This window comes from Mobula hypostoma, chromosome 27 (genome assembly GCF_963921235.1).
Source record: "Mobula hypostoma chromosome 27, sMobHyp1.1, whole genome shotgun sequence".
Taxonomy (NCBI): domain Eukaryota; kingdom Metazoa; phylum Chordata; class Chondrichthyes; order Myliobatiformes; family Myliobatidae; genus Mobula; species Mobula hypostoma.
Window position 1 is genome coordinate 2,102,825 of NC_086123.1, and position 14,721 is coordinate 2,117,545.

Below are 14,721 nucleotides of genomic sequence, written 5' to 3' on the forward strand. Positions count from 1 at the left end.
TTTTGAGGTGGGGTTCAACAAATTATATTATGATTGATCGATTACCACAGATACGACAATCCATAATTACCATCCAGATATAATATTAAAGGATAAGCAAGCAATGACAACTTACTTAATAGTTATAGTCGTTCCAAACACACATAACATGCAGAAATCAATAAGTGAAAGACAGCATAAATATGCTGAATTAAAAGAGGAAATTGAAAGACTATGTAACACGAACAGGGTATACATCATCAACTGTTAACATCCCAAAATCTCTACATAATAGCATTGAACAATTAGGTCTACACCATGATACTGTGGATTTCAATTTCTCTTTACAATCTGCTGTGTGCTTATGTCTTTAAAGAAACCTATTCCATGTTCACAATTTCCTTGAAGTTAGAGGGCATGCAGATAACCGGGTAAATATGTCCTTTCTTTGAACAATAGCTCTCTGTAATAACTACCAGGATGCTGCAGATGTTGGGAATCTGGAGCAACACACACACACAAAGTGCTGGACGAACTCAGCAACATCTGTGGAGGGAAATTGTACAATCAATGTTTCTGGCCAAGACCCTTCATCAAGACTGGAAAGGAAGGGAGCAGAAAGGTAGGGGAGGAACAAGCTGGCAGGTCATAGGTGAGTCCTACCTTTCCTCTGCATGCGGACTCACATATGATCTGCTAGTTTGATCTCTTACAATCCTCCTTCCCACACTTTATTATTCTGGCTTCTGCCCCCTTCTCGATGGAGTGTCGCAGGATGAATCGTCGACTGTCCTTTTTCCTGCTACAGACGCTGTTTGTCCTCCAGCACTTTGTGTGTTGCTTTACACACCCGAATCATGTTTAAAGACTCGCGCCACTGATGTCCTGAGAGATTTATAAATATTTATTTTAAAACCGAGGATTACTTTTGTTCGGATATTGATGCTGACAATCGGTAGTACTTTTTCCCTCCCTTTCACTCTGTGTGTGTTTTGCTTTGGTGCTGAGGTGGATACTGGCTGCCGTTCACGGGGTGCTTCCCACTGCAGCTGCCGGACCTGTCCCCTGGCTGGCTGGGCTGGGATGGGCCGGTCCCGGCCAGGCCAGGCCTCGCCTCCTCCTCCGCCTCTCTGGGGCCCGCCTCCTCCTCCAGCCCGAGACCCGCCTCTTTCATGGGGACGCCGGCTGCCGTCCGAATTCGCAGCCGGTGGGTGACTTTGTCTCGGCGCCGTGCACGGACATCCCTTCGGCCGCGGCATGAACGAGCTGCCCCGGGAGGCGGGTGGCTCGGCGGGGCCCGCACTGCCCCCGGCTGCCACCGCTGACACTCGCAGAGGCTGGCTCCACAAATGGACCAACTATCTGAAAGGTTACCAGCGCCGCTGGTTCGTGCTCAGCAATGGGCTCCTCTCCTATTACAGGTAAACCGGGCACGTCCACCCGCTTTACTTTGTAACTTCGCAGTACGGGTAAAACCTGAGGCGTTTTGTCATGGTTAGAGAGGCACCCGCTTGAAATGAGACAACAAAGTGGTGCGCCTCGGGGCTTAGGGCTAGGGACATGCAGTTCTTATTTCACTCTAATGATTTGAAAAGGAGTTCATCAGCAAGTTGTTTATTTGGCAACTTCTAATATAGTAAATCAGCCTGAGATCCCTGATCACATTTAGCAGGTAACTGGCTGGCCACCGGAAAAGCCGTTATCTACCAGGCTATGAACTGACACCTGAGGTGCGGGTTTAATTTACGTACAAGATAGAACAGTTCAGCAACTTTGGACCACGGTATCTGCGTTGAAAATGATGCCAAAGTAAATCTCTTCTGCCTCAACGTGATTAATTTCCCGCTGTATCCTGCATATTCACGTCTCTATCTAAAAGCCTCTTAAACACCACGGTGGTATCTGTTTCCACCTCTACCCTCGGCTGCCTGTTGCAGGCTCCTGTCAGTCCACTTTTGGTTGGCGTAGGTTCACCTTGGAGACTGATGGTGCCAAGATACGTAGGGAGCAAATTGTTAAGGGCTTGGGCTAAGATGTAGAGAATTCTGGAGTTTAAGCCCTTGGCATATGAAAACATAGCAGTCAATGATGGGACATGGGGCAAATTATAAACATGGTTACATTTAAAGCAGCACAGGGCAGCATGGCAGCGTAGTGGTTGGTGTAACACTACAACTTCAAGATCTGGGTTCAGTTCCATTCCTGTCTTTAAGGAGTGTGTATTTTTCCTCTGTGACCTGTGGGTTTCCTTTGGGTTCTCTGGTTTCCTTCCCATATTCCAAAGACATATGGGTTAGTTAGTTGGCATGCTATGTTGGCACAGGAAACATGGCAACACTTGCAAGCTGCCCCAGCACATACTCGGAATGTGTTGGTTGTTGATGCAAATGATGCTTCTCAGGTTATGTTTTGCTATACATATGGCAAAAAATCTAATCCTTAAGATCTTTAGCTTTAAAATGGAAAGAAAGGCAATATGCACTGGGAATGTTAGCTAAATTAAAATAAATTTGCAATTTTATTCAAGTGAATGACAAATATATCCATTCCTCGCAGAAGAATAGTCAAAAAGATGAATCCAGTACCATGTCTTGAAATCAGGAAGGGTGCATGTAATATGGAGGGAATGTGTTTAGAAGTACTGCCCTGGTCATACCTTGCTATGTACTGTTGTTTTTCCAAGTCTTGAATTGCAGGGGAAGATGTTTTGGAAAAGAACATAGAATTGAACTAATGAAATCTTTACAGAAATACTGGAAAAAAGTGACCTTTTAAGCTTTGGAGATGACTGAAAGTTAATTTTGTCATGTTTTTTAATGCCACATGGAAAAATCAGAAGGGTTAATAAAATAAACATCAGCATTCAGATGAAGGGTCTCAAATTTTATCTAGTAAAAGAATCAAACAACATTGCTTTTAAAATCATCGTCGTGTTCGAAGACTGACTTTAGAGTGGACTTCTAGGTAGAAGTGTGGAATTTTACCATTGGTCTGCAGAGGAATATCATTAACTGTCTTTTCAAGGCCAAGCAGACATTGAAGTATGACTTGGCAACAATCCTTGGAATGATGCAATGGAAGGCTTGGAAGGAATAACTTTAAATTTTATAAAGCAGGAGCTGTCTGCTGCACCAATTTCTCTTCTGGATGTTGCTACTCTGCAGGTTACAGTCATTCAATCAGACCTCGTGAATATTGAAAGTAGAATGGAGAATGCTGGAAATAATCAGTAAAATAGAATCGCTGGCATATGTTGTGAAATTTGTTGTTTTACAGCAGCAGTACATTGCAATACATAACAATAAAAATGAAATTACAATAAGTATATATAAAAATATTTAATTCAATAAGTAGTGCAAAAAGATAGTGGCATATTGGATTTTGTTTGCAAAACAATGAGTGAATGTCTGTTAGGTCAAAAGACCACTTAACTCTTTCTGAAACTTGCAGCAAGTGAAGTCAGTTAAACACTGAGATAACCATGAGTAACCATTAAAATGTGAATTTCTGGTGATAGCTGGATTCTTTCTTCAGGCTTATTGCTTGTTTGAAAACATTAATGTATTGCAAGTCCAAGGAATATTGTGTGCTACAAGATAATGAGGAGTGACCATTAAGATGTCTAAATTGATTTATGAGGGTATGCTGAATGCTGTGTTAATGATGTGTTGTTTGGTGTAAGCATGCAGAGTTAATGTAAAATCAAAGAGTTTGTCTTGTGGGTGTCAACACTTGTGGAGCTTGTATAAATGTAAGAATTTTTCATTAATTCTTTGGACTTCAGCTGGGGCGGGAAATCATGATCAGTGCTTGAGATTAAGGGGTGGCTTCACGAGAGGGCCAGAAATCAGAGTTCCACCGACAACAGCAACAATCAAGTGGTGACTAAGAACATGAAGCCCAGAGTCTTTGTGACTTGCTATGTAGTATTCTATGTGGTTTATTTGTACTTTCTTTTTTATAATAAGAAATTACACTTAAGTTACTTTGTTGTGCCTGTATGCTTATTTCCACATCTCCTGGCCACTCGAATTGTTGGGACTGATTAACCCAGCCCATTACAGAGAGGAAAAAAGATAGGTATTATTCATGGATTAATGGTCCATTCAGAAATCTAATGGTGGAGGGGAAGAAGCTGTTCCTGATACGTTCAGTGTGTGTCTTCAGGTTTCTGCATCTCCTCCTTGATGGTAGCAATGAGAAGAGGATATGTCCTGGGTGACAAGAGTTCATAATATTGGATGCCGTCTTTTTGAGGCATTGCCTTTCGAAGTTGTTTTCGATACTGGGGAGGCTAGTGCCCATGATGGAGCTGGCTAAGTTTACAACTTTCTGCAACTTTTTTCAATCGTGTATAATGGCTCCTCCATACCAGATGGTGAGGCAACCAGTTAGAATGCTCTTCATGGTACATGGTATAGAAATTTGTGAGTGTCTTTGGTGACATACTAAGACTCCTTAAACTCCTAATGAAATATGGCTGTTGTGGTGCCTTCTTTGTAATTGTATCAACATGTTAGGCCCAGAATAGATCTTCAGAGATGTTGACATCCAGGGTCTTGAAACTGCTTACCTTTCTACTGCTGGTCCCTCAATGAGGACTGGTGTGTGTTCCTTTGAAGTTCACAATCATTTCCTTGGTCATGAGATTGAGCGCATGGTTGTTACTGCGACACTACTCAACCAGCTGATCTATCTTGTTCCAGTAGGCCATCTGAAATTCTGCCAATAATAGTTGTGTTGTCAGGAAATTTATAAATGGTGTTTGAGCTGTGCCTAACCACACAGTTGTGAGTGTAGAGAGAGTAGAGTAGTGGCCTTAGCACACCTCCTTGAGGTGCAGCTGTGTTGTTGTCTGCAAGCTGCAAGGAGGAGATGCTACTTCCGACCTGCACGGGTTGTGGTGAGGAAGTCGAGGATCCAGTTGCAGAGGGAGATAGAGGCCCAGGTTTTGAAGCTTGTTGATTAGAACTGAGGGTATGATTGTGTTGAACGCTGAGCTCTAATCAATAAAAAGCAGCCTGGCTTGGGTATTATTTTTGCAATACACACAAAATGCTGGAGGAATTCAGCAGGTCAGGCAGCAGCTATGGAAATGAGTAAACAGTCGACATTTTGGACTGGAGGATATTATTATTGTCCAGGTGATCCAAGGCCAAGTGGAGAGTCAGTGAGATAGCATCTACTGTGCCTTCTTTGTAATTGCATCAATGTATTAGGCCCAGGATAAATCCTATTGTGGCAATAGGCAAATTGCGGCGGGTCCAGGTCCTTGCTTAGGCAGTAGTTGATTCTAGCAACATTTCAAAGCACTTCATCACGGTAGATGTGAGTGCCATTGCAAAATAGTTGTTGAGGTAGCTCACCCTGCTATAAAAGTTGAACATGTAGGAACAATGGCTAGGATTACTGATTATCATAAGGCTGTAATGTGACAGGTTGGAAGGTGAGATCCTGTTCTTTTAACATGCATTGGCTTTAGTGTAGGGGGTCACAGATAACAAGGCCAGATAGCGAGGTTTTGATCAAATTTAATGGTGAAATCCCATGATGAACTCCTTCCAAAGAAAATAGGAGCATGTGTAGATGACTCAGACACACCCAGCATTCAATATGATCATGGTTTCCTTCACAGGTGCTCCTTACAAAGTTGAGAATTTCCAGCCTTTTCTGTTTTATTTCAGATTTCCAGCAGCTCATTACTTAAAAGCACACAAATGCTGGCAGTACGTAAATAGTCAGGCAGGCATCAATGTGTATTTACAAATAATCCCGCGTTGGCCTTTACATAGGCCAGATATAGCTGTCGATGTGAAATTTTATTACTAGTCCAACTGGTGTAAGCAACTTGGACTGTCGTGGCTCTTGTTACTGCATGATAAGTATGCATGATCCACACCACCTGTGACAGATCCTGGCATACAATGGGAAATAAATAAAACCTTTGATTACTCTTTCTAATAAGGATTTTGATTGTAATTCAAGTTTCTAAGACATTCAATATCATGTTGTTTCATTCAGTACTAACAGCAATGAAGTTATTGGAACAACTCACACAAAGTGCTGGAGGAACTCAGCAGGTCAGGCATTATTTGAGGCTGCTTTCTGGCATGCATTTTTTTTTGTTTAAGATATATGAGAGAAGATATGTTTGTAGAGTTAACAAAAAGTAGTACAACAGCTTAGGATAAATAATATTTCTTCAGTCTAAAACATTAAGTATGCTGTCTCGTTGATGAGAAAAGAGTCCTATTTTCAAGTACTTCTGTGAATCTTACATTTGTTGATCATGGGCAGAGTGGTTCAATTAAACCATTTAGACAGGGAGATATTAAATGTGAATAGTAAACTGAATTAAGCAACATGCTGCTAAGGTTATCCTCACTGTACCAATGTTTCATCAGCTGATTTACCATTTCACTGCTCTCACATGTACACTGCCACCAACCTCCTATCCCCCCACCCCCACCCCATCACTGACTAAAGATGAGACACTTCATAACACTTTGACCTGAGTGAACTATCTGAATTGAAGGTTTGTTAAGCTTAATATTACAAGAACTTTCTATTTCTCGTCCTTTTCCCCACCTGCAATAAAGCACATGGTCACTTTCATTGTTTCCAGTTTGAGTTTCAACCAAGAGCCAAACTAAAACTAACAGTTGTAGTTACTGGTTTATGTAGCCTCTATCCAGTGTCCAGATTTGCTGGTTCTGAGCCAGGATGTCAGCTGATGCTGTTAGGTAGAAAAGCAGGAATTGTAAATGAACAAAAGCTGTGTTTCAAGCTGCTTTGCCAGCACTGAATTGAGTTGCTGACCAGTTGACAATGATACATAGGCATGAAAAAAATCTTTTGAATGTAATTGACCTCTCTGATCTATTTTTGAAACTTGTCCTTCACAATCTTGAATAAATGTCCCCTCATTGCTTTATGTCAACTTAAAGGTACTGAAGTTCTCAACTGGGTTAATTTACTTATAATTTGAGGAGGTGCCTTGAATGCTTAAATTCCTTGGTTAGAAAGAAAACTAAATTGGACTAATAACAAATCAGCCACCTAGATTGCAGATATGATCGGTAATTGAAAACACCAAGTTATGTGTGTTTGAAATGGAATGCTTCGGGGATTAGAACTGAGTCCTTTCATCCAATGGAGCAACCTTCTGTATCCTTCATTGGACTTACCCAGCGTGAAGATTAATTTCATGGCTTGGCTGAATCAGGGAAAATGATTAAAGAATAGCAATTAGAGGTGAGTAAGTGGAAATTTGTTGGTTTATACCTGTACTTCGTGGTGGTGCACTTAAGAGAAACATAGAGGAGAAAGTTAAGGAAAGTCTCTGATTGCGCTGGACAACAAAGATTTTGGTTCCTGAATACTTCTGAGTGTATCTTATAGATTTTGGGCTGCTGATCATGAAAATCACCCTGAAATTTCCCAATCACACACAACTTTTTAACAAATTGCTGATATTTGTTATTTCAATTTACATTTCAAGTCAATTAAATTGTTGCCCACAATGTAAGCTGTAAAGTTTCTTTCTTGTCAAGGGTGGATTCCGCATGGCAGGACAGGCTTTAGTAAAACAGGACATGGAGTCTGGAGGAGGCAGACAAAGATTCATAAGCCAGGAACGGAAAACAACAATGATACTGATACAGATTTTGAACCTTATGCTGAGTAAGCCTCATTTGATATTTCGATCTGACTTGAATGATCTGGTCAGAGACTTGTGTTTGTCAAAGGCAAAAGCAGAATTATTGGGTTGAAGACAACAAGGATGGAATTTGTTGTCACCAGGTACAAAAGTTTCCGTAAAGGATTTTGATATTTGAGACAGATTTTTCCCGTAATAACAGATGCTAAGGTTAAGGAAGGCATTTTTGTGGTCCACAAATTAAACCGGTCATTAATGACAGACAATTTGAAGAACTTCTACTGGGACCAGAGAAAATCACATGGAAGGCATTCAAAGATGTTATTGAAATTTTTCTGAGCACCTAACTACGTGCAGCTGGTTGACAACATTCTTCAAGCATACAAAACCATGAAGTGTGACATGTCACTAAAGATTAATTTTCTCCATTCCCATTTAGACATCTTCCCTGCAAATCTAGGTGCCGTCAGTGATGAGCATAGTGAAAGGTTGGACACTTAAGCGAGGAGCCTCAGATACTGAGTACAAATGAAAATCATCAAAACATTTTTAGCTTAGTTGAACTGTTGCAAAGTTCAGCCCTGTTATGCAATTAAATGCATTATATTCAATGAAAGTTAATTTTTTTTGTTTTTCCAAATCCCTACATGATGCAAGTGGTCTGAACTTGCAGTACATTTGTGTTCAGCTTCAAGTGGTCTATGGAGGGAGTGCAGCGTAGGTTCACTGGGTTAATTCCAGGGATGGTGGGAATGTCATATGTTGAAAGATTGGAGCGACTGGGCTTGTATACACTGGAATTTAGAAGGATGAGAGGGGATCTGATTGAAACATATAAGATCATTAAGGGATTGGACACACCAGAGGCAGGAAACATGTTCCCGATGTTGGGGGAGTCCAGAATCAGAGGCCACAGTTTAAGAATAAGGGGTAGACTATTAAGAACGGAGTTGAGGAAAAACTTTTTCACACAGTGGGATGTGGATCTGTGGAATGCTCTGCCTCAGAAGGCAGTGGAGGCCAATTCTCTGGATTCTTTCAAGAAAGAGTTAGATAGAGCTCTTAAAGATAGCGGAGTGAAGGGATATGGGGAGAAGGCAGGAACAGGGTACTGATTGTGGATGATCAGCCATGATCACAGTGAATGGTGGTGCTGGCTCGAAGGGTCGAATGGCCTACTCCTGCTCCTATTGTCTATTGTCTATGATAACCAAAAAAATTCTGCGGAAGCATCACTTTCAAAAAATTTATGAGGAAGCAACATTTTTGAAAAATTTGTTTTCCAGTATTGTTATCCAATTATAGGGTACATGATAGGATAGACTGGTTCAAAGTTTTTCAGTGGACCCACATGATCTCTAAAGGATGGAAGGGTGGACCTGTGTGAAGCATTGTAATGTTATTTGAATAATAAAGTTATCGTGATATTGTTATAACTGACTTTTCTGTTTTATATGGAACAAAGGTCAAGTTGTTGAATGAGCTGGCTCTTCCAAAGACCACTGGGCAGTTTTCTGATCGGCAACACCCCCTGCTGGTGGATTGGCAATGCCCCTGGCTATTTAAGGCTTTCTGATCAAAGGTGGCTACTCTTGGACCCGAATGTTAAGATTGTGTATGTGGAGCTACAAAATGTCACCTCTGCATTTGTTTAAAAGTTGCATCTCTTCTTTGCAAACAACTAAATATCTGGACTCGTGTCAGTTCCTTTTGTTCTGCTAGTGTTGCTGAAATACACTTTGTATCTCAGTTCATTTTATCTTGATACATTCTTCAAGTTCTCGTATCCTTCCAGTTTAGGCCCTAGTTTCTGATGTGGAGTTGCTGCTGGGACACCAAAAGTATTGCTGTTAATTCCATCCTGGACTCTTGAGCCGAAGTGACAGCAGACAGCATGCTTTTATTTATGACCTTCTTACTCTTCTGACCGTGTCAGGATGTGGCTTCTCAGATTAGTCATAACAAACATTAAATACAATTAACTTTGTTTTGCTTTGTGGGATAGTGCATATTTCTTTAAGTGATCCTCTCTGTGATATCTAAGTGAGTGTGTTAAATTTTCTCAAAAGAAGAAAGAGTAGGAGAGACTTGAATGTGCCTGGCCTGTGTGTCTGGCTAATTTTTTCATACCATGTATTGCTTTTCTTGGTTCACAACAACGTGGACTAATTCCAGAAAGCAATATGCAAGATGCCATTTTGCAGTTAGAAGCCCGTTTTGAAGGGTGGACATTTCAGGAAGAGATTATAGGAGATTACTGACAGTCCTTTGCTTGCCTCTCACTATTTCCAGAATCCAAATGCCGCCACCTAGGACCAGGTAGCCTGAATGGCCAGCATACAATGCCTGGGCCGCCTGTCAAAGCATGGATGGGAAGATTCTGCTGAGAAGTTGGGCTGCATAGAGAGATCAATATCTAAGGAGAGCCACATGAAGATTGATTAGCTGATATGGAAGGTTAGCAGATGCTTGGCACCATGGTGAGGAGGATTAAAACCCTTAAACTGCTGCCAGTGCTTTAAAAGATGTGCTCCCATCTGGGCAACCGTCCTGGGAAAGAAGTTGGCAGATTTCATATGCTGGGAAGTTTTTAAAATTGGAATCCACTGATTTATTCTTTGCTATTGATTTCAGTAATGTTGAGGCCAGATTGACTTTAACAAACTGTTGTTGTGGTATATGTGGCTTAGATGTTTATGTTGTAAGCATAGTTTTTAGGCTGATCTTTTGAAAAGAACCACAATCAGATTTATTAGCACTGACGTGAAAATTGTTGCTCAGAAGCATTACGATGAGATAAGTGAAATGTACCATAATTAAATATAGTTATATATAAACTGTGCAAATAGAGAGCAAAAAAAATATTGAGGTAGTGCTCATGGGTTCATTGACCATTCAGAAATCTGAGGGTGAAGGGGAAGAAGCTGTTGCTAAAATGTTGAAAATGTTAAAAGTAAAAGGTAATTTTTATTGATAAAGATGATTGCAACATTATCATCTACCATCTTGTGCCCATTAAATCAATTATTGGACTCTGCTTTCAGAGGCAGTTGCCATTCCAAAAATTCAGAAGATGAGAAAAGGTAAAACGAAACTGCTTTTGTAGGAACTGCGTCAGAAATGCGAGAGGGCTTGACAAACCGTCTGCTGGAATGAAGTTTAGAATTGAGATTGGTGTCGTGGCTAAAACTGAGCTTCACAGACATGGAGGCATAGCATAAGATTTAGCAAGTTATTTGTATTGCATTTTGTAAAGAGGAACATGGTTATATTAATAGGAAAGAACTATAACAGAGACATAGTAAGAAAAAAATCAATGAGATTCTCATTGCCTTTGGTATACGTAAATTTTACTATTCAATAGCAGAGCAAACTTGTGTGGTTGAAAATTAGAAAATGCTGAAAGTAATCAGGATTGGTAGTGTTCGTGGAAAGTCAAACGTAATTATATTTGGGATTGATGTGATATTATTGACCTGAATCATTAACTCTTTTATTGATTTCTTTTCTCTTCTCTAAACGGTTAGATTGATATTGGTGTATTAATCTCAAGTTTTGTTTGGGATATTATTCTTGTCATCAGTGATAATAATCTTTGATATGTCTGATACTGTACCTGGATTTTGATAGTGTTCTGCTCTTCAGGTGATGAAGGTAGTTAAAATTCAACAAATGGGTGTCTCATGTTATTTAACATGCTGAGGACAGATATTATACTTTAATATTGTAGCCAATTATGGACCATCATATCCGTGAGCAGTTACACTCTGCATAAATAATATGATACATGTACTGCCAGGGCTCCAGTCATTATATGGCTCACTACGGATTCATACGCCATCCATTACTTGTTTAGCTCCTTTTAAATTTGTCAATGCAAGGCAGATTTTATAGAGAAAATTATGAAAACAGCCATATAAAAATAAAATTATATATTTCTTGGTTCCTTTTGTCCTTACTTTAGCATTGCCTATTCAGCATGATTGAAACAAAGGAAGACTCATTGTATGTTGATCTGGGTTAAATGGTAGAGGTTTATTAAGTGGGGAGGGTTGAGAGAATTGTTGGGAAGGTTTAGCTCTATGATATCAGCAAGCACGTGAAACATGAGTTTATGTTTTCGAAAGATCCTTTTGGGTTTGAGTTTATTGGCTAAATATCTCTGAGTTGCACGGGTATTATCTAAACCTCATTGTCTAAACCCCTAATTGTGCAACTGATATGCCATTGTGATAATAGAGTGGGTTGTTGATTTTCAGTTTTATCCTCAGGGCAAACATATTCAAGGTAGCACTAGTGGAATATTGATACATTTGTGACAATAAAGGAGGAAAAGAAGAGTTTCTGTGCACGGTCAGTAGGCTGGAAGGTCAGTTCATAGAAATGAATCCAACTGAATCCTTGCCAAGATCAGCTTTTCACAGGTAGTGAGTTGTGTTTCATTGTTCATCTAGGATCGGTCAAGCTGCAATCTCCAAAAACATAGTGGTGCAGTGTTTAAATTATTGGACTAATAGTGTAGGGATGGGGCTTAAGAATCCAGAAACCAAAGTTTGAATCCCAATGTAGTAGTTTTGGGATTTAAAATGGCAAAATAAAGTAAATTGATAAAACATATTCAGTCTGAATAATTTTTTTCCAGTTTTTCTCTTTACAAACGTTGGTTTGAGCTGCATATTTCCCACATTTTCTGGTTTTATTTTAGATTTTCAACTGCTGCACATACAGTATTTGCTTTTAAACTCTGAATGCACCTGAAAGCTCAAAACTGAGTATCCACTGCATATTGTGGACCATTGACAGTAGCAAGAATTTATAGGACCATAAGCCTTGTAAATTGTATGGATGAGATCAACAGTAAGATTCAATGCCCTGGAAAGTGGTTTTGCAACGCTTTGTGCAGAATGAAAGGCGTGACAAGATACAGAAGAGGTCATGGTGATCCACTGCAACCAAGGAAGACCCCAGTTGTGATGACTATTTATACCATTGGACCTGGATTCCAAGGTCAAGAGAATGCAACTGCCCCAGATCAGCAACTTTTCCACTTTAAAATCTCTTCTGCACTGGTGTCTTTGTGCAATTTCAACGTCATTGAAAAAGCTACACAAGTCCAACTGCCATCATTGGATATAATGGACAACCAATCAGCAATCACGATATCTGTCAATCAGGTTCAATGAGGAGTAATGTGTGCAGAAATGCATTCTAGGAGAGCACGATGACAATGGTACAGGTGGCTTTTTAAAAATGCCACTCAAGATTGTTTAATGTCATTTCCAGTACACAAGTGCAAAGGAGATAAATAATTGTTACTCTGGATTCAATACAGTTTAAAAAAAAACACAATATGATAAAGAACACAATCATGATAAAATAATGCAATTAATATAAACACATAAGATAGCTTATGTGATAGATTTTCGTTCCTCTTCCCTCCGGGAGAAGGCTCAGGAGCTTGAAGACTCGTATGGCCAGATTTGGGAACAGCTTCTTTCCAACTGTGATAAGACTACTGAACGGATCCTGACCCGGGTCTGGGCCGTACCCTCCAAATATCCGGACCTGCCTCTTGGTTTTTTTGCACTACCTTACTTTCCATTTTCTATTTTCTATTTATGATTTATAATTTAAATTTTTACTATTTACTATTGATTTGTACTCCAGGAAGCGTGAAGCGCAGAATCAAATATCGCTGTGATGATTGTACGCTCTAGTATCAATTGTTTGGCGACAGTAAAGTTAAGTATAATGTATGTCCATAAAATGACGTGAGGCACAGAAGTGTCTATAGATAAGGAGACTGACAGGAAATGATAGAATAGAGATGGTTCAGGGGTGGGTTAGTGGGTGGATGTGTTGATCAGCTTTACTGCTTGGAGAAAGCAGCCTTTTTGAGTCTGGTGGGCGTGGCGTGGATGCAGTGTAGCCTCCTCCCTGATGGGAGTGGGACAAACAGTTCATGAGCAGGATGAGTGGATCCTGCAAGATATTGTTAGCCCTTTTCAATATACATTTATTATCAAATTATTTATGCAGGATATGGCCCTGAGATTCATCTTCTCCACAGATGGTCACAAAACAAAGAAAATCATGGTACCTATTCAAAAGTGAGTATCAATCCCCCTTCATATAAAAATACAAATTGCACAAATGGCAATAAGAATATCAACCCCCCCCATGCACAAAAGAATCCCAAATCTTACAAACGGCAACAAGAAAATCAGCTGCTCCATGTGCAAAAAAATTGCAACAAGAAAGAACGAACGAAAACAGATAAAACACAACATTGAATGAATCCATATTCAGTTCAGCTCAGTATTCGTTAGTCCAGTCCACAAACTGCAGACTCAGAACATCGGTGCCATGCCCCAATAGCATCAAGGGATCTGTTAAGGCGGAGGAAAGATGGGGTGAATGTGGATGGTTGGTAAATAAGATGTGGGTGAGGGCAGTGTCAATGGTGGAAAAAGGAAATCTCTGTTTTTGAAGAAGAAGGATATCTTTGATATCCTGGAAAGGAAAGTCTTATCCTGGAAACAGATGCGGCAGTTATTGTAAATGTCAGCTACTGCCAGTCAGCCGTTGTGGGAGCTAAAAATTAGCTATTCTTCATTTGTTTTGATTTCAGTTGCCCAAGACAATATTTAATAAAATTTAGTTTGCTTTCTTTTACTCTTCAACTTTTTGTCTTCTATACATAATTAAATCTACCATTCAGATTAATGCTTTCATGTTTGGGCATGCATTATGAATTTCATAATCCTGCAAAATGTGTTAAGGTTCTCCTAACCTCTTCAGTCAGTACTTTTTAAGTGTGGTCGTCTTCATAATACAGCAAATGCTGCAGTCGATCTGCACAGATCAAAGTTCTCATCAAACAATCATGTGACAATGGACATATTGTAGAAAGTATGCCAATTGAAAGAGAGGCAATCTATTCCCAGCTTCTAGTATTGTCAATCACATCCAAGTGTTGTTTAAATATGGTAAGCATTTCTGCCCCTACATTTCATTCTTGACTCATCATAATCTTATACCTTAATTAAATCTTCTGTCGGCTTGCACTGTCCCAGAGAAAA

At 39.9% G+C, this 14,721-nt stretch overlaps 1 protein-coding gene across 2 annotated transcripts in view; it reads left to right on the top strand.

Annotated features, from left to right (window-relative positions):
* Positions 1-1,147: 1,147 nt before the first annotated feature.
* Positions 1,148-14,721, top strand: part of LOC134338347 (oxysterol-binding protein 2-like) — a 362,830-nt gene continuing 349,256 nt past the window's right edge. For both annotated transcript variants that reach the window (XM_063034118.1, XM_063034119.1), the window contains exon 1: positions 1,148-1,400. In XM_063034118.1, the coding sequence (XP_062890188.1) occupies positions 1,237-1,400 (164 nt within the window). In that variant the 5' untranslated portion in view covers positions 1,148-1,236. The remainder of the gene's footprint in view (positions 1,401-14,721) is intronic.